Source organism: Gymnoscopelus braueri, assembly GCF_963280865.1.
Source record: "Gymnoscopelus braueri genome assembly, chromosome: 22".
In the NCBI taxonomy this organism is placed as follows: Eukaryota; Metazoa; Chordata; class Actinopteri; order Myctophiformes; family Myctophidae; genus Gymnoscopelus; species Gymnoscopelus braueri.
In genome coordinates, this window is record NC_137624.1 from 15,976,487 (window position 1) to 16,001,465 (window position 24,979).

The window sequence follows — 24,979 nt, forward strand, 5'->3', positions numbered from 1 at the left end:
AACTAAATTAGTAATCTCTCAAGAACAGCTTCTGCACTGCGAACAAACAGCAGAGGGCGCTGTTTTTCATTTTCAGTTGGCGATGGGTTCCCAGATTGCTAAATTAGTGGATCAGCTGTTGGCAACAAGCGACAACGTTATTTACATTCAGTCAGTCATAGCCAGCCAGCCGTAGACTGTGACTGAGTAATCAGGGCTAGTCCTTAACATGAACATATTTGAGAACCACTGGTTTAAATAATAATTACCTTTTTTGGAAACAAGCCCAAATAAGCAAAGTACACTTTAGAAACAAGCAGTGGTGGAAAGTAACTCACTCAACAGCCACCACCTACAGATCCGGTCAATGGCGTTTTTCCATGGTTTGAAAATAGCAAATCTAAGCTCACAACGTGTGAGCTTGTAGATCGGCTATTTTCAAATAGCCTATGTATAAAATTGCTGAAGCGGTTAATGTATTTTTTTGGTATTATAATAATGTATATCTGCAAAGTAACTAAACTAAAGTTTTCAAATAATTGTAGTGGAGTAAAAGTACAACATTGCCTCTGAGATAGAAGTAGTAGGAGTAGAAGTATTGAAAAAGTATTGAAAATTGGAAATATTCCAGTAAAATAAAAATACCTCAAAATTGTACTTCAGTAAATGTACTTAGTTACTTAACACCACTGCTTTTTACTCAGGTGTAAAATCTTTCAATTTTTTTTTTTTTAAATAGCCATTAGAGCTCACAACACCTCATGAGCTTGTAGATCGGCTTTTTCAAATAGCCGACGAGACAATAATTGCGATTATCGGCGATTATGTAATAATTGTGACAATCTTAACACAATCACTTCAGGGTGGCATCGGGCCAAACACCAGTAGGCTATGCTCAGGTGAGTGGAATAAGAAAGAACTGCAGTCACCAAGGATTCACTTTAGAATGTGTGTTTTTGGTTCCAAAGAACACACAAGAAACAAAGAAAATACACTGTAACATTTCAATAAAATACTCTGGTTCAATCAAGCATTCTGGAAATGCATTCAGGAAATGACTGTTCTAACCCCCCCCCCCCTGTGCGTAACTGCAGTATGACTGGCAGTATCCTATTGGAACTGTTGAAACGTGTTGAATTTGAAACCTTTAGCCCTCTGTTTCCCAAACACATATATTTCAAAAGATTTAAAAAAAAAAGTTTAAACAAAACAATCACAACTTTTCATCAATTAAAAGCTACATTTTTCAAAAGTATTTCATACATAAAATCAAATACAGTACCACAAATAATAATAATAAAAAAAAACATTTAAGAAGAAGTTTGCACGTGTTGTGAGCTTGTAGATCTGCTATTTTCACAAGTTTGGGTTCCTAGGCAAATAAAAAGTTTGGGAACCACTGCTTTAGTATGGAAGCGAATAGATGCCATAATTCAAATGAAATGGCAAGTTCGAAAATTCAATTGAAATAAGAGAAATGCTATTTCATCTTCAGGATATCAAGTATGTAGCCTACCTATGTCATTGAAGAAAAACCCACGATCATGAAGGCAGCATTTATAACAACAGCCTATAAATGGTTCATATCACATATATATTTCTGTTTCTACTAAATACTTCTTCTTATCAACTGCATTTTCTTAATCCTTGAATATATATATATATTATATATATATATATATATACTTTTATTCTTCCAGGAGGCAGACACCCAAAATCAGGCTAGGCTTAAAACTTTCCTTCCATTTGGGGAACGTCAGCACCATCATCATCATCATCATCATCATCATCATCCATAGTCTCTAATGTCATCATAGCCAGTGCAGTGCCACGTTTGATTACCTCATTAACAAATGACATGACCTGCCTGGTGAAACATGTTCAACAACTCTTATGAACGTGTAGTGTGGTGAAGTAAGTAAGTCCGTACATTTTATTTGTATAGCACTTCTGACAGAGATAACTCACAAAGTGCTTAACAGCAACAGCATGAAACATTCAAATGGAAAAAAAATGAAGAGAAAAAAATCCACAAATACTTGTTTAAACAGTATTTTTTAAGTGGTTCTTAAAAATGTCCACAGAGGCTTCAGCTCTCAAGACCTGTGGAGGGGCATTCCATTCCTTTATGTTTTTGACCTTCTTCACCCAGCTGAGTGCTGCCCACAGAGGAGTGTGGAGGTGGAACTGGTTAGACAAGTTTACACTTAAAGGGATTTTTCACTTTCAAAAAAACTTTGGGTCATTGTATCGTCTACTCAGGCTTTTGTGAGCCCCCCAGACCGTCTTTAAGTTGCTTGATTCAGTATTTAGATATTTGATATTAATTTTATCAGACACGCCCCTTCCTACAAACCCATTATAACTTCAAACTCCATTTTTAACATGTTAGATTCATCAAAAACACCCGTCCTTGGTTCTGGTGACTCACCCTGCCCTTCTAATACGCGAGTGGGCCGTGTTTTTTCGATTACCTTTTTCATTTATTTTATAATATTTTTGTATTTCATTTTCTTTCATTTTCCACAAAAAATATTAAAAATAAATGAAAAAAGTTATCAAAAAAACACGCCCCCCTTGCGTATTAGGAGGGCAAGGTGAGTCACCAGAACAAAAGACGGGTGTTTTTGATGAATCTAACATGCTAAGTTTGAAGTTATAATGGGTTTGTATAGGAAGGGGGCATGTCTGATAAAATGAATATCAAATATCTAAATACTGAATCAAGCAACTTAAAAACTGTCTGGGGTGCTCACAAAAGCCTGAGTAGACGATAAAATGACCCAAAGTGAAATATCCCTTTAAGCCCTATTTTCTACATCTACAAGCTCACAACGCATCACGGTGAGCTTGTTGAGCTGCTTCCCTATTGTTTATTATTATTTTATTTAAATATCTGAAAAATCTTTTTTTTGTTAAGTGTCTACATTTAAATACAGCATGCTTTGATATTAAAAATAAAATGTGCTTTTGAATACTTCAGCATTTTTAAAAGCACCTACTACAATACTTAAACTCGAAACTAATTTGACTGAGCAACTTTCATTTGTAGTTGAGTAATGTTTTACCAGGAGTAGGCCTATCTATACTTTGACTAAAGCACTGGAGTTGAGTACTTTGGTGCACCACTGCTGCCAGTAGAGCCTCATTTTGAAGCGTATAGTGATTGTCCAATTGTCCAGGACCCTTCACTGACCTGCTACAACAATATTATGTGCCCAGCAGGACCCTAAGGTCAGCTGTCCAGAGTCTATTGGTCATTCCTCGTACCAGGTTGGGCGGCCATAGTTGAATGGTTAGAGAGACCGCCTGGGAAGCCTAAGGTTCGAAGTGTCCAGTGGTGGAAAAAGTACTCAAATATCTTACTTAAGTAAAAGTATCAATACTGCAATGTAGAAGTACTCTGTTACAATTAGAAGTCCGGAATTCAAATTTGACTTGAGTAAAAGTACAAAAGTATTGGCATCAAAATGTACTTAAAGTACCAAAAGTAAAAGTACAAAAATATTTGAAAATAGCAGATCTACAAGCTCACAACCGCCGCGATGTCACGCGCACACGCACGCAAGCACGCACGCGCGCGCGCGCACGCACACACACACACACACACACACTCTCTCTCTCTCTCTCTCTCTCTCTCTCTCTCTCTCTCTCTCTCTCTCTGACCTGTATTTATTTTTTCAAGTTAGATATTCTCAGTTAAAAAGGTACTTTTATAAATAGTAGTCAATGTCATTTGTCTCTGTCTTGAAGGTAAATCCAAACTTCATATAATTCTCTTCATATTGTCGGATCTTGTCTCGTTTTGGGTCTTGTCTCTTGGTTAGGCTAATACTGCGATTATGCAAAAAATTGCCAGTTCACACTGAAATTTGTCTTGCGACCCAGCAGCCATGTATGCAACAATAAACAGTACACACATTTGACATGACATAAGAAAAACAAAACAAAATACATACATAAAGACATACAAAGACAAGAGCAGTGTCCACCTCTCAGCCTACCCCTGGCCTATAACTCCTGATTAAGCCTCAGTGTCGTCTGATGGACAAAGGACCTCTTCAGTTTGACCTTATTGTATGTAGGAACATTGTATCTCCTTCCTGAAGGCAGCAACCTATATTCTCCATACAAAGCATGGCTAGTGTTTGAAGTGATATTCCTTGCCAACCTTATCATACTGTCATTATACGTAGTTGTATAGAGCCTCTGAAGTGGTTGTCCAACAATCTTTGAACAAATGTTCAGTTGCTGCAGCAGTTGTGACTAAGGCTACGGACAGACATCCATACCAGGTGGTACTACAGTACTGAAGAACACTCATAATAACAGAAGTGAAAAACAAAAGAAGAATCTGTCTGCTAGCACCAAAAGATCTCAGACGGCGAAGGAAATAGACTCTTTGCTTTGTCTTCTTACCCATTGATTCAATCTGGTCTTTCCGTGACAGAAGGTGGTCAATTACTACTCCTAGGTATGTATACGAACATACTGTACCTGGTTGATCTGTTCACTATGAATAGTAATGGGGGATCTGTGTATCTCTAGTGGGGCACCAAAAACACTGCGGTGACGCTGGCCGCACTTCAGAGAACAATCTCCTCTGTCTTTTTTGTGTTAATGATAAGAGCGTTGTTATCACTCCACTCCACCACCTTATTTACTCTGTGTTGGTGCAGTCCAGGATCACTGGATCTATCCAAAAGAGAAATCAAAACTGTATCATCAGAGTACTTTAGAATGTATTGGTCTGGTTTGTCAGTGCGACATTCAGACAGACATTCCTCAGTACGACAGCTGTCAGTATAGAGGGTGAAAAGTACAGCTGAGCTTACACAACCCTGGGGAGCACCAACATTAGTGCTGCGGAGAGGGTTCTGTTCACTTTCACCCTCTGTACTCTGTTAGTAAGGAAGGAAGCATACCAGTGAATTAAGTATGGATTCAGTTCCAACTGTACCATCTTTGACACCAGAATATCAGACTGTATTATTATATATATAATATGTATTATTATTATATGAGTAGGCTAGACGATAAAATTATCCAAAAATGTTTCGAAAGTGAAATATCCCTTTAACCCCTAACTGCTCCCCCCTCCGCGTTCCCCCACGAGATGAAGAAAAGTAACATTTGTGGAATGTCTTGGATTTTTTGTTTTTTTTTCTTGTTTTTAAGCTGGAGGAGGCGGAGGAGGCGGAAGAGGAGTTCCCCCGCAGGACGAAAAAAGTTTTTTTGAGAACCACTTGTGGAATGTCTTATATTTGTTCAGTGGTGGAAAACGTACTCAAATTCTTTACTTAAGTAAAAGTACCAATACTGCAATATAGAAATACTCTGTTACAAGTAAAAGTCCAGAATTCAAAATTGACTTGAGTAAAAGTACAAAAGTATTGGTATCAAAATGTACTTGAAGTACCAAAAGTAAAAGTACTAAAATATCTGAAAATAGTAGATCTGCAAGCTCACAACGTGTCGCGATGGAACGCGTTGTAAGCTTGTAGATCGGCTATTTTCAAATAGCCTAAAATAAAATAGGGCTAAAGTGGTTAATGTATGTTTTATAACGTAATCATTTATATGTGCAAAGTAACTAGTAACTAAAGTTTCAAATAATTGTAGTGGAGTAAAAGTACAATACTCTGAGATGTAGTGGAGTAGAAGTAAAAGTATGGACAATTGGAAATACTCCATTAAAGTAAAAGTACCTCAAAATTGTACTTAAGTACAGTACTTGAGTAAATGTACTTAGTTACTTTCCACCACTGCAAACCACCACCCCCCAAAATCTCCTGGATTCTGACAGTCCAATGTTGGCAGCCCTGACACACACACACACACACACACACAATCACGCACGCACGCACGCACGCACGCACGCACGCACGCACGCACGCACGCACGCACGCACGCACGCACGCACGCACGCACGCACGCACACACACACACACATACGATGTGAAGGAAAATCCAAACTTCATATAATTCTCTTCATATTGTCGGATCTTGTCTCGTTTTGGCTCTTGTCTCTTGGTTAGGCTAATACTGCGATTATGTGATAAACGGCGGAAGAATAAAACCTGCAATAACAAGAAGGCCCAGGTCAAGCACACCTGGGCTTGTCTCACGGCACCACTGTTTGGAGACCACTGCTTTACACCAACTGTTCTATTCAATGGGCACTGCTTATCAACACATGCAACCTACTTTGGGCATGTCATTATACTGTAGAAAAAAACATTTCATTTAAATTTAAAAAAATATGTATATATTTTTTTTCATTAAAAAAGCTTAAGCTAAAAGCTAAAAAATCTACAGGACTCATGAGCTTGTACGTAGATTGGCTATTTCATTATTCATCATATGACAAAGGAATGGACTTGAGTGGTTAAATGCTATCAAAATTAATTCCAAACTATATGGCCATATATGGCCATCACATGGTTCAAATTGTCATAAAAATGTAAAACACATTCTACTAGAAACGTACTGCAGCGGTAATCAGATCCAGTCATGGAACCAAGGTTTATGTTTACAACATCATACTCTTTATTCACTGACTTAGAAGAACTCCAGCAAGATAATTACAGGTTTTGCATAAACTCTTGGCAGGTCAAATGTCTCATGCTTAGAGACACCAGGGATAATTTTAACATGTCCTGCTCATCTGCATTCCCTCTGTATTCTGATCATGTGAAAGCGTGTACAATTTCACACCCACATGAAGTGTATATAAGCAACAAGAGCTGCTGTTTCTGATATTCAACACTTCAACACAGGAAGAACCACAACACATCATTCTACTGAAGGTTTGACTCCTCTCCTCTCCTCTCCTCTCCTCTCCTCTCCTCTCCTCTCCTCTCCTCTCCTCTCCTCTCCTCTCCTCTCCCCTTTGAGTTTCAGAAGTATCTCTAACATGTCTGTTTCTTTTACTGAAGGAAATCATCTTCTTCGTCATCTTCATCATCATCATGAACATGAGGGTGCTGAGCGTGTCTCTACTTCTCGGTGCTGTGATGGCTCTGACTGCTGCTGCTCCTGCTGCAGGTGTGTGTGTGTGTGTGTGTGTGTGTGTGTGTGTGTGTGTGTGTGTGTGTGTGTGTGTGTGTGTGTGTGTGTGTGTGTGTGTGTGTGTGTGTGTGTGTGTGTGTGTGTGTGTGTGTGTGTGTGTGTGTGTGTGTGTGTGTGTGAGTGAGAGAGAGATGTGTGGAAATGCATGTATGGACTAGGATTTCATTGTTGTTGTTGCTGCTTTCAAACAGTTGACTTCAAGTGTCTGTTGTCTTTTCAGGAGAGCATGTGGTCGTCAAGAGATGGGCAAGATGCCCAAGTGGATGGAATGAATTGTTTGGGTACTGTTACAAATTTTACAGAACTCCGAGGCCTTGGGCCCGTGCAGAGGTAATTAGAATGAACAAACATATTATGAAATACACAAAACATTGTCTTTTACTCTATCTGTCAGTCTATGTATGTATGTATGTATGTATGTATGTATGTATGTATGTATGTATGTATGTATGTATGTATGTATGTATGTATGTATGTATGTATGTATGTATGTATGTATGTATGTATGTATGTATGTATGTACGTGTATGTATGTATGTATGTATGTATGTATGTATGTATGTATGTATGTATGTATGTATGTATGTATGTATGTATGTATGTATGTATGTATGTATGTATGTATGTATGTATAGTATGTATGTATGTATGTATGTATGTATGTATGTATATTTCTATCTATCTATCTATCTATCTATCTATCTATCTATCTATCTACCTATCTATCTATCTATCTATCTATCTATCTATCTATCTATCTATCTATCTATCTATCTATCTATCTATCTATCTATCTATCTATCTATCTATCTATCTATCTATCTATCTATCTATCTATCTATCTATCTATCTATCTAGTCTTCTGTTTATTCTGTTCTGTAGAAAAGGTGTTTGTGGCAGGGTGGAAACCTTGCATCCATACAGAGCAAAGTAGAGCACACATTCATTCAAGACCTGATCCATTCCACAACTGGTACAATTACTCGCGCGTGGATTGGAGGCTACGATGCAACACAGGTACAGTAACAATACACTGTTTGATGAAACTTTACCTCCTATTACACTGATACTGTACCTGAATGTCAACATACACCTACTATACAACACAACATGGTGTCTATTGTCCTGACATTGTCAGAGGGAGACCTAATCAGTTATATTTACTCAGTTGCATTTTCTTAAGTAATGTTTTGAAGTATATTTCTGAAGGCTTTTTAATTTTATTTATACTTTTTTACAAATGTAATGGAGTAAAAGCAAACATTTCCAAACGATTTGGTTACATTATGTTCGTTCCTTTCATTGTTACCCATGTTTTATTAAAATGCGTGTCCTATTTGCTTAAAGGTTGGGTAAGTGATATTTTTTGGTTAAAACAAAAAGCTTTATGTTAAAAGGTTAAAGCTCTATATTTTGATAGTAATCATTGCTATAGAGTGTTTGTTCTGTCACAGGAGTCTCCCTGTCTCTCCAGCTCTTTAATCAACAGAAAATACATTTTCAGGCAGGTGACAAAATTTCAGCCAATCAACAGAGAGTACCCATTTATCAGCTTAATTTTGATAGTGATCCAGTTCCATTTTTGTCTGCTCATGTATTTGTGTCATCAATTCCAATTTAACTTGTTTAATCAGTATCCTGACTGAGTTCTCTATCCTGATTGGATAACAGTAACCTTTAATTCACTCAGAGAGACAATTATGTTTACTTCTATTGGACAAGCACTTTATATTTTACACATTTCAATTACATTCTGATTATTTAAACAATAACTCAGATCTTATGAAGTAACTCAGTGGTTGAGTAGACTTTTCACTAGACACTTTATTACAAGAGTAAGAAAGTGTCTACTCTAATTCTTTTTTATATATGAAGATTACTTTTACTTCACTTAAGTCATTATTCTTTTGATAATAATAATGACTAGAAAGGTGCGTGATTGTTGTGCAAAACAAACCGATGAATGAATGGATTATAGTGGGCTTGCTCAAGCTCACTTTTTTACAATGTGGAAACCATGCACTGTTGGATCTTTGCAGTAGCCTAGTGATGACTGGTGAGCCTTTATATTTACGGTCCATTCATGGATGTGTTTACGTTTCAGGCCGGTTGAGAACTCTAAATGGTGACATGTTCTATTGTATTGATTTATTATTATTATTATTATATTGTCATCTAGGAGGGTGTTTGGCTGTGGAGTGACGGTCGCCCAATGACCTTCACTGACTGGGCCAACGGAGAACCTAGCAACGGTTCGGGAAACCAGCACTGCATCGCTGTGAAATGTTCAGGTAAGTCTCAACAAATGAAAATAATAATAATAATAATAATAATAATAATAATTAAAAAAAAGATATATATATATATATACATATATATATATACATATATATATATATATACATATATATATATACATATATATATATACATATATATATATACATATATATATATATATATATATATATATATATATATATATATATATATATATATATATATATATATATATATATGGGGTCGTGGTATAAAAAGGTTTGAGATATATATATATATATATATATATATAATCTAATGGCTATCATTGCTTTAGAGCAGGGGTTCTCAAACCTTTTTATACCACAACCCCATAGATGGGTTTCCGCGCGACGTCATCACAGAGCAGAGTGTGCATTCTGCGCATGCGGGAGGTAGAACGACCCGGAAGTGCCATTCACTCTATTGTTATTTTCGGGATTTAGATAGGCATAATGCTGCTATTATAGGCAGAATAGGCATAATGCTGCTATTATATACAGACAGATCCAACTTCCGACAAATCATTTTTATTGAGTAAAGAAGATATTACAAACTGCATCATTTAATCTACTTTCATTAAACCCGGTGAAGACCATTTATTTTATCAATGTACAGTGGCCAGAGATGCTGCGGGTAATAGCGCCCTCTACAGGCTCTTCCCTCCACTGCGCGCGCATCATCCTCAATGTTTACAAACGGGAAACCCATCTATATTATGAGGGAATGTTTTTGGCGACCCCATCAACCTTAACCTTTAACCCCTCCGTTGTGTTAGGGTCTTTTTTGACCCGTTTTCAAGTTTAAATAGGTAAAAAGTACCCTTTACATTTCTTTATTGGAACAAGGCTTCATGATATCCTCAGAAACAGCTATTTTAATGCAACAAAATTAATTACCACCATTGTAGTTAATTCTGATGGTCTTTATTTAAAAAAGTGACATCTGTGGGGTTAAGGGTGTTAAGTATTTTTTTTAAGTGTGTTCTTTGATTGAAAACTAGATATATTGAAAGATCCCTAACCCTAACCCAAAATAATATTTTAAAAAGTGTTTACATAAATGCATAACAAGTCAGCTATGAGGTGGGAGTGGGAGAAATTTTTTTATGAAAATAATTATTTTTTGAGTATTTAAGTTAAATCACAGGTAAAATTGTACCCGCTAACACCAAAAATGTATGCAGGTTTCTAAAACAATGCAAGGGTTAACCTTTCAATAAAACAATTTCATATCACTAATAACGCCTTTTTAACAACTCAATATAATACTTAGGGTGCGTTCGAAAATACAGCACTGAGCGCACTGGCCAATACAAACTAATAGGCGAGTGTGCTCCGGTGCGTAATTTTCGAACGCGCCCGTAATGTGTCTGTAAACAATTTTAATGCTCAACTTTATCTTTACATTTATATTTCAGCTGACTACCTTTGGGACGATGAAGTTTGTGATCAAAAACTTGCCTCCGTCTGCAAAAAACAAGCTGGAGCCCAGTGAATAACATGGAGATTTACACACATGCACGCACAATTACACACTATTACACATTATTGCATGTCTGTCTGTCTCTGCTGCAGGTGTGTGTGTGTGTGTGTGTGTGTGTGTGTGTGTGTGTGTGTGTGTGTGTGTGTGTGTGTGTGCGTGTGCGTGCGTGTGCGTGCGTGCGTGCGCGACTCCTATATCTAAAAATATACTCATGTCCAATATACTGCTTTGCTATCGCTGTAACGCTACTGAAGGAATGAACAGACAAGTGACATTAACAGGTGTTGTGGTGACATTAACAGTGACATCAGCTCTTGTGGTGATAATGAGAGGAACATGAATGGAACAGATGGTTTGATTTAAGCTGCTTATAACTTCAATGTCTTTACTTGCATCAATAAAAGAATATAAAATAATTCAGAGTCATTCATAGTGAATCTACAATGTTGATGTCCTGTAAATTTTTGTACTGGATTCTGCTATAAGGTCTATTCCAGTGTTTTTAAAAGTCAAGGACCCCTTGTTTGGTATACACAGTGGTGGAAAAAGTACTCAAATGTTTTAGGGATACTTCACTTTCACATAAAATAAACATTAAAAATATATATAAAAAAAATGAAAGAAGTTATGGCAAAATAAAGGCCCCCTCACACATTAGTAGGACACTCTAATGCGTGAGGGGGCCATGAATTTTCCATAACTTTTTTCATTTATTTTTAATATATTTTTTAAATGTTTCCCCGGCCCTAAAGTGAAGTATCCCTTTAAGTAAAAGTATCAATACTGCAATGTAGAAGTACCCTGTTACAAGTAAAAGTCCGGAATTCAAAATGTACTTGAGTAAAAGTACGAAAGTATCTTTAAGTACCAATTGTAAAAGTACCAAAATGTTTAAAATAGACGATCTACAAGCTCACAACGCGTCGCGATGCAACGTGTTGTGAGCTTGTAGATCTGCTACTTTCAAATAGCCTATGTATAAAATAGGGATAAAGTGGTTAATGTACGTTTTCTAATGTAATAATTTATATCTGAAAAGTAACTTGTGACTAAAGTTTTCAAATAATTGTAGTGGAGTAAAAGTACAATATTTGCCTCTGAGATGTAGTGGAATAGAGAAGTAAAAGTATAGAGAATTGGAAATACTCAAACAAGCCCCAAAAAACGTAACCACCCATATATCAATCTGGGAACCCAGAGCCAACTGAAAAGGAAAAACAGCGACCTCTGCTGTTTGTTACTATCCAACGCAGAGCAGAATCTGTTCTTGAGAGATTACCCATATATTTACAAGCAACTTTACAGGAAAAACGAGCCCAAAGTCGCTTATAATAAGCAGACCTGGCAACGTTGTGTCGCTCGCCAGCAACGAGTGCTTGTGGACTCTGCCCGACCGACACTCCCACAATGCATTGCATGAGTGCGGAACACAGTACCTTGGAGTATTTAGTCTTATTATTGTAACTCTCTGGTGTTTGGTTGTAGTTATATTAGTGGCTATAAGTACCAGGGCAGGTGGTCCTGACTGACGGGTGGTCTGCAAGGCAACAAGGTACCGTTAACATTATCAGCACGTTTATTTTTTTACACAACATGACATGATGATTGTTGTTAAACAAATGTCGTTGCATCATGCATGTCGTTAATTGGCCTCACTTTGCAATCGATAATCTACTGACATATGAAAGATACAGTATGCTAACATTAGCCTGTGTGTGTGTGTGTGTGTGTGTGTGTGTGTGTGTGTGTGTGTGTGTGTGTGTGTGTGTGTGTGTGTGTGTGTGTGTGTGTGTGTGTGTGTGTGTGTGTGTGTGTGTGTGTGTGTGTGTGTGTGTGTGTGTGTGTGTGTGTGTGTGTGTACAGCATCGTTTTTATTCAGGATCATGTTAAACATCTACGACGTCCTTAATTATACTGTCTGTCTGTAGTGGAAAAACAATCAATAATGAACGCTAACTTGACAATAGTATTGGTCGGTGTTAAGATGTCAGCTGCTAGCAGTGGTAGAAAGTAACTAACTACGTACAATTACTTAAGTACTGTACTTAGTATAGGTATCTGTACTTTACTTGAGTATGCTAGCTTGGTTGGTTGTCCAACTTGTCCTGTTGAATCGATGACAGAACCAACTTAAATTCAACAAAAGGAACACTAATAATGCTTGCACAGTAAAATCCCCAAGTTAACTGTATACGGGTTCATTTGGTTATTGTGCACTCTCAGAGTATAACGTGTATTTTACTCTGTATCTTCAGTCATGACTGAGTTGGAATCCAAAATAATGACATGGCCTGTTCAAATAAGTTACAAATGATGCTGAATCAGTCGTAAAAACAATTCAAACGGCAGTCATATGATTGCTTCTTCTTTTGCCTATAACATCATTACTATTTATATAATATAAACGATCAGCTAGCTGTGCAGGTAACAGTTTTTGTTTCGATTTTGTACTGTTCCCCTTATACTGACCAATAACGTAATAAAGTACATCAACATAATTTAAATGATGGAATTGCCAATGGAAACCAGGAAATAAATTAATATTGGTCACTAAACTTGGTAGGAGAAGGAGAATGACAAGTTTAATTTGTTTTAATCTTATACTGTTTGATATCACATTTTTGTGTCAAATATTGGCTCAGAAATTAATAGTGAAAAAAGCTGCATTTTCTCCAAGTGCCTGAGAATAATGTGCTGTATGAAGGATTCACTGATATATAACACTAGTAAAACAAAATAATATGTGCATGTGCTGGTCGTCCAGGTTTTTATTTTCCCTCCTTCCTTAAGTATTGTAAAAATCCGTCCGGCTTTAAGCTCCTCATAAATGTATCATACACTTAAATCTATCTGAATCGTAGACTTTAGCCTGAAGTTCTTGCAAGTTCTTGTAAGTTCTTGTCAGATTTAGTGAAACAACTTGGCACCTCCTTTATTTGATATATGTTTGTGCTACTGCTTACATTCAGTGTATTTGATTAAATCAATTAATTTCTTTGTCCTTTGCTGTTGTAGGCTATGAGTGTGTGTGATGGAGGAGAGTCATTGTGGGGAATTGGACTACATGATCCAAGATGAGGACACACTCATTGAGGGAGTCAGCAACCAGGTTCTGTTTGTGGTGGTGCTCAGTGTTGCCTTCCTGGGAGGCTTACTGACTCTGCTCTGCAGGTATTGACCCACATATAATAATACAACTTTAAGCATTGTTTTCATTCTTTTTTGTTTTAACTACTTAAACCCTATACATTTGGTCTGTACTTGCCCCCCACATTTTCCCCTCAACACCAACTCTCTTTGCCGAAAACAGCTGATCTACAAGCTCATTGTGTCACAAAGAGCTTGTAGATGGGCTATTTTCGCAGAATGTTCACTTATTATGACATGTTCTCTCAGGCTTATGGCAAATAGTTGTTTGTTGTTTTGTTTTGTTTGTTGGTTGATTGGTTGTTAATTGTTTTTGATGTAAAGCGTCCTTGGGTTCATGAAATGGGCTATATAAATTCAAGCTATCATTATTAATATGCCCAGGGGTCATGTGGTTAATGGGAAAAAAGTCTCTGCATACCTCATGAGTAGCAAAGGGAATAGTGTTGGCAATCCAAGTACTTAATCGTGTCAAAGCAGATGTGAACCACGTTTGCAGTACAGTTCTGTTTGCTGCTGTAAGTCTGGTAAGCCTGCACTGTGGGACAGAGCTGCAATAAAGAGTCACCATGTGAAAACTTGAGTAATGTTTGTTTGCAGAGTTTAAATCAAATGATATTTGATTAATTACATCTGTATTGTGAGTTTGTTTGCATTCAATTCAGATGGGGAATTAACGCATGCATAACCTCTCTCTCTTTCATTCAACCTTTTGTAGGGAAGACCAGCAGAACATTCATCCTGAGAACCAGGAACATGTCCGAGCCGTCCGACAACAGCTCCAGTCAGAGCAGGTAAGCAGCCACTTAAAACTTTGCCTTGTCAAGGCAAAGATAGGAGACTCAGATAGGTGGTTATATTATCCTGTCTGGACAAGGGATGACAAACTTGCAAACTTTGCAAGTTACTGTTTTTTTGTAGCTTGTCTATGGAAAATCCAAACCAGTTCCATATTACCCATGCCAAATAAGTTTTAGGGACCAACTCATTCCTGTCATGAATTTCTGCTATGCTGCCAAATAAAAAAGGGGATGGAACTTTGGATGCGTGTATGAAAAACAACAAAAACAACAAATATAAAGGCTAACAGCACATGGCATCATGATGCAACTTGCTAGCTTGTAAATTTGCAGCGACCACGTCGTATTTACTTACTTAGGCCTTTAAATTCCCTGAAGAACATAGGCCATTTACATGAAATTCCTCTATCCTCTCCGGACTTGTGCCCTCCGATCCAGTTGTTGCCATGGCAGCCCTTGCGCCTTCAACTGCAACTGTCATATTTCAACAGCATTGTAGGGGAAACACTTAAGCAACATTTATTTCACAAATTCATGCAATAAAATCAGAAATTGATTGTACAGTTAACTGGAAGCCATTGCAAGAAAACAACACTATGATTTAATAATCCATATAATAGTTCACTAGTTTTATTATTAGTTACAAAATAAATGAACTGCTCTCATTTTTTGCGCTGCATTAATATGTTACAATGTTTGGATTCAGGGGTTTTGCATTGGGACATTTCCTTTACTCATATGGCCTTTTTTATTTTATGTTAATGCTGGGATGAGAGCCCCCCAGATTAGAGCACTTGTCAGAAGTACTAAACAGATATTTCTAGTCCAACAATTGTAAATGCCTGCTCATGTACTGTAACCCATACATTAAACGCTCCTATACATGTACTGAAGTATTTCTTTTCTCCTTCATCCCAGGATGAAAGCCCTCCATCAGAGCCTAGACAACAATTTTATACAGACATGTCCTGCCCTGTGTGTCTACAGCAGGCTGTGCTTCCTGTGGAGACTAATTGTGGACACCTATTTTGTGGTAAGACACTACTAGGCTGGACAACACAAATATCCTAAGTTAACCACTTAAACCCTCTATACTTAGTAAAACAAACCTGAGTTAAGCGCAATACATACTCATTCCGACGTCAGGGTTCAGAGTTCAGACAGGCTTTACGAACTATAGTTCGGAGAGTCCGGACATCTGGAGGTGCACGGGTTCCGAGGAAATGTTTGAAACCACCAATCTGAAGTTCGTAATGACGTCAATTTGTAGTTTTTTATCACCTCCCTAAGTTTGGGCGTCGGAAGAAGCATTTATTATGCTTATTTTTTTCCGTCTACACTACACCAAATCTCTTCCGAAAAAATAGCCATTCTGTTTTTGCCAAAATGTTTGGAGAAAAGCTCACAACACTTCGCAATGTGACTTGCTGTGAGCTTGTAGATCACCAATGTTTGGCAAAGAGATTTGGCATAGTGGGTAAAAAGGAGGGGACCTAGTCTTCTGGGAAACTCTGGTCAACAAAGTTTAGTGGTTAAAATGCATCACATCCAGACAGTAATGCGCTGAGTGATCGTAAAAATAGGACAGATATACAGATGATAATATACAATATGATTCTTTAAACTACTTATGTATTTAAAAGTGCATCAACTCTACAGTGCTGTTAGTGTTTGCTGCTAACTTATCTGGAAATTGCTTTGGAAAAAACTGGTTCACAAGAGTGAATGGAGTTATTGGCTTAACAACAAACGAACCAATCACAGAGCAGAACAGTGGTTCATAATTAAGCACAGAAACTGAGTTATTTCTATTCAAAAAACATTCACCATCTTGTTCTCACCACCTACAGTATACACACATCCCAAATAATATGAATATGAACATCGTTTATATTAGCACAAGTTTACTTTAATGAAAACTAAATATTGTCTTTTTCTACAGGGTCTTGTATTGTAGCCTATTGGAGATTTGGAACTTGGCTGGGGGCTATTAACTGCCCCATCTGCAGACAAATGGTGAGACTGTGAATGAGCTGAACCTTTTTTCCAACCTTGTTTATGATTCATGTAACATGACACTGAACAGTGAGTGTTAATATTACAAAGTAAAAAGTAAAGTAAAAAAAAAAAAGTGACAAATGTTATCACTACAAACCTTGAAAATAGGCTCCTAACTGTAAAACGATACTAAAGCAGCGTGCACACTGGTCCGTATTTTTTGCCCGAAATTCATCACACGTAAAAATTATTATTCGACCTCACGTTGTGTCAATCGTGTTTACACATAGCCTCTGTAAATTTGTAATTTTTTTTCGGACCAGGTTAATTGTTTTGCCTCATATTGTCTGTACGTTGCAGTGTTTTGAGGCTGTAGACTACAGCCTGTGGATTAAGGCAAGGCTCAGCAGCGCGCACTTTTCCGATGGGACGATAACTGTGTGTGTGTGTGTCCCAACCGCCAGCCGCTGTTTAGGATCGCGTGGGTCTTCGTTTTGATGTGGCTCCAGTATAGCATCAAACTGAGCCAATGAAATAAACAAATTGAAACAACCAGGATAATCCCGCAGCCCCTTGATCAGCGGGTGAAACTCTCCTTGTTCATAGCGATGATTTTATTTTTGTGTTCAACAAGTGACCACACAATCACCCTCACTGCCTGATGACTGATTTTCATTGTGCAAAATTCTCTGCTATTAATAGAATAATACACATTATTATCAGTGTGCAAGGTGGGTGTGTGTAACGATTCATGGATTAAAAAAAGTATACAGTCTGCAAGCTCCAGCAGCCACTATAGGCTGTGGTGCCTACACCCAACCAGACCAGAAATTGCGATCTGCACTCTTACCTAGGCTAATGTGGCTAAATGGGAAAAAAGACGATTTTAAGGTATGTGGGTAATGGGTTTGGTGTAACGAGCAGCACCGCCTCTAGGGGTGCTTAGCGGGGCTAATGAGACTCTGCTTGTTTTTATATCAAGTGTTTTATTATTTGCAATTAGTAACATCATCCAGCCCCACACACTTCTGACTCTGTTCATAGTTGGGTCATTTTTAATAGGTGACTTGGCCATCATCTGCATCCTGATCACACATTCAGGCTTATCATTCACCAAAGGGGGAAAAAGTCCTGTAACTTCACTTCATAGTAAGACTGTGTCACGAGATATGACTGTACAAATGTAATGTTTTGCTTGCTATAGTGAACCCCCTACCCCCCTTTCAGATTGGCATGGCCCTCTATCGCAAATTTTGTTAAATGGCTATACAGTACACAATTCATGCTTGACCCACTAAATGCAGCATATACCAGCACAAATGTAGCACAAGTGAACAACAAAGTCTTTCATTGAAAAAGTAACATCTCTAAAGATCGGCACAAATGTAGCAATTTTCTTTTTCAATTTTTTTTTTTACAGTACTTTTTTTATATATACAGTTTTACAGCTTGTAAAATATGTTAATTTAATTATATCAAAAACATACTAAGTCAAGTACTATTTTACAGCACCAATCAGCACAAATGACTGACAATATCACATAGGATGCCAGCTTCACAGAAATAATATAGATATCCCTGTTATTATTAGTAGGACTAGTGGTAGTGCTAAATATGATCTTTTCTATGCATTCTTAATTCCAGGTGACGTTACTCTTCCCTCTCTTCCATGAGCACGCCGACCCACAGAGAGTCCAGGATGGTGAGGCACAGCCACAGCTCATCCTTAGAGACATCAATGACTACAACAGCAGGTTCTGTGGACATCCACGATCTGTGAGTGTACTTTTGCCAATGTATAATTGACATGATATAGAATTATGTCAAGGAAAAGAGGGGAAGTCCGCACACCGTTAGCGCCCAGTAGAAATCTTTGTATTAAATAGTTTCAGGCAACGTTTCGACCGCAAAGGGTCTTCATCAGGTCTGATACATTAGATGGAAAGGCGTGTTAAATACAAGAAGAGAGGAACGACACAATCAAAGGCAGCTGTGGTAGTAATTAACCAGCAAAAAGCCAACAGTATATAGTTAATGTGCAATACATTACCATTCACAGCTAAATGGACACATGAAGATTAAAAGTACCTCTACAATTAAAAAGGCCTAAAAGTAACGACCACTAACTGAGTATAGGTGCAGCAGATGCAATACAAAAAGTTATAAAATGATGTCATGTCTGCTTCATTGGCCTGTACAGTGGAGAGACTGGAAAGAGAGTAGAGATCAACTTTTTAACTTTGCTAATCGATAGTTACAGCCTTAATATTCACGATAGTTGCAGCCATGATATTCATTACAGTTGACAGTTATTGTTTACAGGAACAATTGTAGTGTTTGGTTGATTTAATCACCAGTATTTTAAGGACAAAAAGTTCCAGAATTGCCTCTATCTCAGGTACTACTAATATATTGGGTTCTAATAGTAAATAATATTAAATTAAGTTGATTCTTAAAGGAATACATACCTGTATATTTTTGTTATCTAAACACTTTACCTCTCTTTTGTTTTCATTTTTTTAATTTTGTTTTAACATTTTGGAACCAAAATGGGGAATCAATAAGAACTGGGATCAATAAGCGGAATCGATAAAATCCTAATGATACCATTAGGGTCATCCCTAATGTCATTTCAATGCTTTATGACATGGAAGAGCTTATTTTAAGCTGTTTTGTAGAGCGACTTAGGGTACTAAGAAAAGCGCTATATAAGTCTGACTTATTATTATTATTATTATTATTATTAGGATTTGGAAGGAGAAATGAAGCTGGTTCAGCTGGGAATTGAATTAAGGATAATACAGCTAAAGTGTATGTGGCTGAGGCTCTAGCTTAAACAATAGTGGGCCTATATAACTCTTTTTCTTATCCTTTCATAGCTGATCCACAGCCTGGGAGAGGTTCCCAACCCAATGCTTTTAGTTCTGTCATGATGATCTAAACTAAGTGTCCCCTATCTTTTTGTCTGCGTCTCCTGTTCCCGCCAGTTGATGGACAGGCTCCGAGATGTTCCCACCCTACTCCGTCATGCCTTCAGAGAGATGTTTTCAGTGGGCGGATTGTTCTGGATGTTCAGGATCCGGATCCTCCTGTGTCTGGTCGGTGCACTCACCTACCTAGCTTCACCACTTGACTTCATTCCTGAGGCGCTCTTCGGCCTACTGGGCTTCCTGGACGACTTCTTCGTCATCCTTCTCCTGTTTATTTACATCTCTATCATGTATAGAGAGGTGGTAACGCAGAGACTCAATGGCTAACTAATAAAAATGTGGACACTTTAAAGCTCATATCAGGGCAAAGAGACTCTGGAAGAGGGAGGTGGGCAGTTGATTGATAAGTTTGTTTGTTCCTCAGAAAATTAGTTTACACAGTCTGGCCATCATTTTATGAGTTAAAAGGGGGAAAGTTCAATGTTTTTGTTTGTTTTTGTATAAAATGCACTATTAATGATGGCATAGATTGGCTTAAGACAGTGCCAAGTCTAAGTGGACTACAAGATATCAAAAATAACTTATATTTTAGATATCCACTGGCTACTGAAACTGTAGCAACTTGTAGACAAATGCACTACTGTCCACTGTCCAGGTGTTTTAGTTGCATAGCTGGTATTCCAAACGGTCTTCATATTTAATACAAGTACAAACAAAAAGCCAGATGTGTATGTTTTCAATTATAATGATAAATGTTATGCTGAATAGAATCTGATATAGCATCAGTTTAGACAATAATCGGGAGGAGTTTAGTGCACCCTTTTTGTCAACTTTTAAAATGGACCATCCTGAATGTACCACTACAGCCATGTCTTCCCTCAAGTTGGATCTATCAGGGTCATATCTCAAATGTGCATATAATTGTGAGGAACTCATATATGTAAAAGTATACTTAATAGTACCTTGTGTATAGGTATTTAGATCTAATGAAATCCACTGGTGTTACATTGGAAGGTCTTTTTTTCTTATATTGATTCAATTGAGTATTTCTACTCTCATCAACCTCACAAAAATAATGTCTTAATAAAGATAACCCTATTGCATCTTTTGAGCCATATCTTGAGGCCCTCTCTGCCACTTTGGTGGTACTGCTTCTACTTAGCCTCTCCTTCGATGCCCAAATATCTGAAGACTGACAAAAGAATGGGCTGAGAAGCCCCTGCAACCAACCTTCATTTTGAAGACACTTCATCCAGTCTTCTGACAGTTCTGCATACTTGAAGAGCTTCTTTCAAATATTCCTTTTTTCAGTTGTGTGAATTATTTATTTTTCAACCACTGGATGGAGACATGCACAGCAGCAGAATTTAGATTTGGGGTTGCAGAGTAAATGTTAAACTTAAAAGCTTGATTGGTTTATTGACATCTTTTCTGACAAGAGGCATATACGTAAACATTTGTACATATCTGTCGAAAGGATGAAACAATAAAGCTTGAGAGCTTATTTCCATCGAAGTCCTTTGGGTGTGTGTGTAAACTGAGTGCTTTGTGCTGGGAGGGGCAGAGATAATAATTACAGAATTATAATAAATGTATTAATACAATTTCCACTTTACAAGACGACTAAAATAAAGATTTGTATATGGAACCTGCTACAACTAAATTCATTTATGATTATAATTAGGTCCAGGCTATTCAGCCAGCTCTTTATGGAGGACTTAACACAACAATAGAGCAACAAGACTTACTGTATAAGAAGTAGTTCACCCAAAAAATGACGTATTTTCTATCAATTACACACGAGTGAGTAGACATGATGAAAATGACTGAACTGTCTGACATGTCTCCATTGAATTTATTTGTCTTTTAATTTAATCTAGATGTAAGAGATGTTTATGCTTATTGCTTACAGCTTAAGACAGAACCTGGCTATAATATGAATATACAACCACTAGGTGGAGACAGTAGATCTATATATGGACATTCCTAAAGTGGAATTGACTTTCAGATGCAATTTACCACACATTGTCAGAAACGTATTACTGATCAGTGATCACTATCATTTACGCAACCAGTGTTTTAGGGCAACTGCAAGGACATGATATGTGTAAATTCAGGATTTGTTCAACATAAAGGACAAATAAATAAATAAATACATAAATAGACAGTTGCTCAGTTTATTGGGATGTAGTAACCATGGAAAATGACCTCAACTTGCTAAGTGATTGTTCTTTCTTTCTTTCTTTTACTTCACTCACCTCTGACACCTCTGGAATGAATGCATGGTAATGTCATTTTGTAATGCATATGTTCCTGAATCCTGCATCAGTCCCTTCATCAAACAGACATGCACGAACGCACACATAATGTATAATTAGAATTGAGTACAGTGGACCACAATGGAAACAATTGTTATACTTGTACTTTTAATAATCTTGTATCCAATCGATCAATCAATCAATCAATCCAATCAATCAATCAATCAATCAATCAATCAATCAATCAATCAATCAATCAATCAATCAATCAATCAATCAATAAAAGGCATTGTAAACTGGGGGTCCTTGAAATGAAACAGTTTGAAAATTGTAATAGACTTTATTTGTTTTTTCTCCATTTCAGCTCATTTTTAAATCGAATGTAGACTCCGCCTATCCGGCCCGCCTCCACCATACGTCACAATGTTCACAGAGCCTGGCCCCGCCTCCACTATACGTCACACCAGCAGTCAGGCCCCGCCTCCCTTATACGTCACACCATTACCAGAGCCAGGCCCCGCCTCCACTATCAGTGTTGCCATATCTGCTTATTATAAGCGACTTTGGGCTTGCTTTTCTGTAAAGTTACTTGTAAATTGTAAATTATTGGTTAGTTGCGGGTTGCGGTTTTTGGCTTGTTTCTAAAGTGCAGTTGTTTCTATGGGCTTGCTTCCTAATTTTGTTTAAACCAGTGGTTCATTTTCAACTCAAGGACTTTCGTCAGCGGACCCCCATCTGAAAACATGTTATGCCAGGGACCCATGATTTGTGTTGTTAAAATGTTTCAAATTTTCCCCCAAATTTCTTCAAGCCCACAACAACATATGTTATGTTTAAAGGGCGAAGGGGCGGGCTCGCTTCTTTTGGGCTTGTTTTCATAGATCTGGTTGCTTGTTTCTCTCGCAAAACCTGGCAACACTGTCCACCACACGTCACAGTGTTACCAGAGCTCCGCACAGAATCAGATCGTAGACACACAGAAACACCGCATCAGGGACAGAGACCCAGTGGATAAATAAAGCTCTTTCCCCCAAAATCCTTTAGAGTTTGACGTTGAGTTACAATGACCACCACGACGGAGTCTTTGGATCGAATGGAGCTGTGTGAGAGCCTCTTGACATGGGTAAGTTATGAAGATTAAAACGATGTTTTATGTTGATTTTGTTTGACACATAGTTTAGTCCGGCGCCCCTGTGACTGATGCTAGCATACCAGGCTAAAGTTAGCCTGGGCTACATTAGCCCAGTGGGGGAGATGATGACCATGAAAACAACATTAGTAACAACAACAACAACAAAAACACTAGCCCACGTCCACTATTGTGTCCAACAGGGGGCCAGTTGTGTGGTGTTTGTGGCCTGATAACGTGCCGTTAACATAGGCTGTTAACCATCCCTGCTTTATCCAAGCCTGTTTAGGTTTTGACTGTTGACACGTTAGCTGTTTAACTTCCCCAGCAGCCCCGTATTAAATGCCACATCTTTACAGACCGAGACGTCGTGGAGACGTCGGCCCTGTCTGGAGAAATAGTCTGAGTTTAGTTTTTGACGTTACGGATCATAGCTTTTCAATCATTGTTTCATAATATGGATACAGGATAGGTGGGCACTATAGGGACATCTGGACACCTCGATGTAAAATTCACTATTTTGTCCAAAAATGGTGAAATATAAAATCTTTATATGATTAGAACATGCTTAAACATTCGACAGTTAAGGTCTAATATTTCTGCATTTGCTACAAAACCTGTATATTCAGTCATTTTGGGGCATAAACAAGAAGTTGAAGGATATAATTAAGTCGGATAATGATGTACCGTTCATGTTCACATCATGTATACTTTGTTACTTAAGACCATTTTTTTCAAATATTCAATTTTTTTTTAACATTTTGGACAAAATAGAAAATTTTTCATCGAAGTGTCCAGATGTCCCTAAGTGCCCACCTACCCTGTAACCCATAACATGCCCACCTCCATTCCTTTCTGTTTGGTAACAGTCAGGCTTGACAAGTTACCCCTTCTTGTCTGCCTTGCTAAAATCTCAGCACTGCACTTTATTACAGAAACAGAAACAGTCAAATAGCCATCATCAAATGAAAAACAAAAACAAATTAAACATTATGTCTTAACACAACATGTTATGAAAACCAGTGGCACGAGATAATATGAATCATACTACTCAATATAACAACAAAGTGCACCATATAGCATGTTAATGAGTAGAGCAGAATACAACTGACAATATAAAACATGTAATAATCAATTATCGACAATTATAATTGTTAATGGCTAACACCATTGTATACATGTTAACCACCCAAAGGTAGAAATGAATATATCATGAACATGGCTTTGGCATGCACTCTTGCATGCTCTTTCACATAATTGTAGAATGTACATGAGCTTTTCTATCATTCCAGTAATTGATATATTTTACATAGTACTGAAGAATAGCTCATCCTGTTGCAGCATGTGCTTGTATTGTTTATGAACCTTCTGCTCAGAGCACAAGTATCCACTTCAGAGGCAAAATGGATAGAGGCTAGAGAGTATTTAACTTGTGTGATGATCACACAAGTTATTGCTATCTCAGCAGGCTACTTCCACCTTGTTCCACCCTGGTTTTTACTGAGGCCAAGTTTAAAATAAGAATTGAACACATTAAATATCACTATGAGGCAACTGAAAAACAAAGTTTTAATTTTTTTCAATGGTAGTGGATGAAGAGAGGGGATTTTTGTCCAACCAAGCAACAGTGACCAATGGGCACGAAGAGGGCTGGTACTTGACAAAGGGTCAAATCTGTCAGTCCCTTTCACCAGAGATCCATTCTGTTATGCCTGACAGTTCATTGCTGATGGAAGTTTGACAGAATTAAATATGTAGGCTTAGTGGAATAAGTGTGCACTTGGGTCTCAAAGTGATTATCAGCTGGCTGTTATTATCTTCAGCACTACGACGGCCACTGATGTGCAGTACAACAGTACTATGTGTGATTTATTTTACTTAAAA

The 24,979-nt window shown here is 37.6% G+C and overlaps 3 protein-coding genes across 5 annotated transcripts in view; all 3 read left to right on the forward strand.

Annotated features, from left to right (window-relative positions):
• Window positions 1-6,698: 6,698 nt before the first annotated feature.
• On the forward strand, window positions 6,699-10,913 carry LOC308077978 (ladderlectin-like). Its single transcript, XM_080419005.1, has 6 exons — window positions 6,699-6,788; window positions 6,918-7,026; window positions 7,271-7,380; window positions 7,933-8,067; window positions 9,230-9,341; window positions 10,769-10,913. Exons 2-6 carry the CDS (start codon window positions 6,951-6,953, stop codon window positions 10,843-10,845), a joined length of 510 nt encoding a protein of 169 aa, XP_080275131.1. The 5' UTR covers window positions 6,699-6,788; window positions 6,918-6,950; the 3' UTR covers window positions 10,846-10,913.
• Window positions 10,914-12,249: 1,336 nt separating this feature from the next.
• rnf170 (ring finger protein 170) lies at window positions 12,250-20,811 on the forward strand. Its single transcript, XM_080419306.1, has 7 exons — window positions 12,250-12,385; window positions 13,849-14,004; window positions 14,699-14,774; window positions 15,699-15,813; window positions 16,723-16,796; window positions 18,423-18,554; window positions 19,766-20,811. Exons 2-7 carry the CDS (start codon window positions 13,865-13,867, stop codon window positions 20,033-20,035), a joined length of 807 nt encoding a protein of 268 aa, XP_080275432.1. The 5' UTR covers window positions 12,250-12,385; window positions 13,849-13,864; the 3' UTR covers window positions 20,036-20,811.
• A 2,128-nt stretch (window positions 20,812-22,939) lies between these two features.
• Window positions 22,940-24,979, forward strand: part of hook3 (hook microtubule-tethering protein 3) — a 37,481-nt gene continuing 35,441 nt past the window's right edge. For all 3 annotated transcript variants that reach the window (XM_080419187.1, XM_080419186.1, XM_080419185.1), the window contains exon 1: window positions 22,940-23,089. In XM_080419187.1, coding sequence (XP_080275313.1) covers window positions 23,030-23,089 — 60 coding nt within the window. In that variant the 5' untranslated portion in view covers window positions 22,940-23,029. The remainder of the gene's footprint in view (window positions 23,090-24,979) is intronic.

Bases quoted from the DNA above. Each gene is read 5' to 3' on its own strand.
- rnf170 (XM_080419306.1), top strand. From the start codon at position 13,865: ATGGAGGAGAGTCATTGTGGGGAATTGGACTACATGATCCAAGATGAG. The intron at 14,005-14,698 runs GTATTGACCCAC...AACCTTTTGTAG, and splicing joins TTACTGACTCTGCTCTGCAG to GGAAGACCAGCAGAACATTC. The intron at 14,775-15,698 runs GTAAGCAGCCAC...CCTTCATCCCAG, and splicing joins AACAGCTCCAGTCAGAGCAG to GATGAAAGCCCTCCATCAGA.
- LOC308077978 (XM_080419005.1), top strand. From the start codon at position 6,951: ATGAACATGAGGGTGCTGAGCGTGTCTCTACTTCTCGGTGCTGTGATG. The intron at 8,068-9,229 runs GTACAGTAACAA...ATTGTCATCTAG, and splicing joins GAGGCTACGATGCAACACAG to GAGGGTGTTTGGCTGTGGAG. The intron at 9,342-10,768 runs GTAAGTCTCAAC...TTTATATTTCAG, and splicing joins CATCGCTGTGAAATGTTCAG to CTGACTACCTTTGGGACGAT.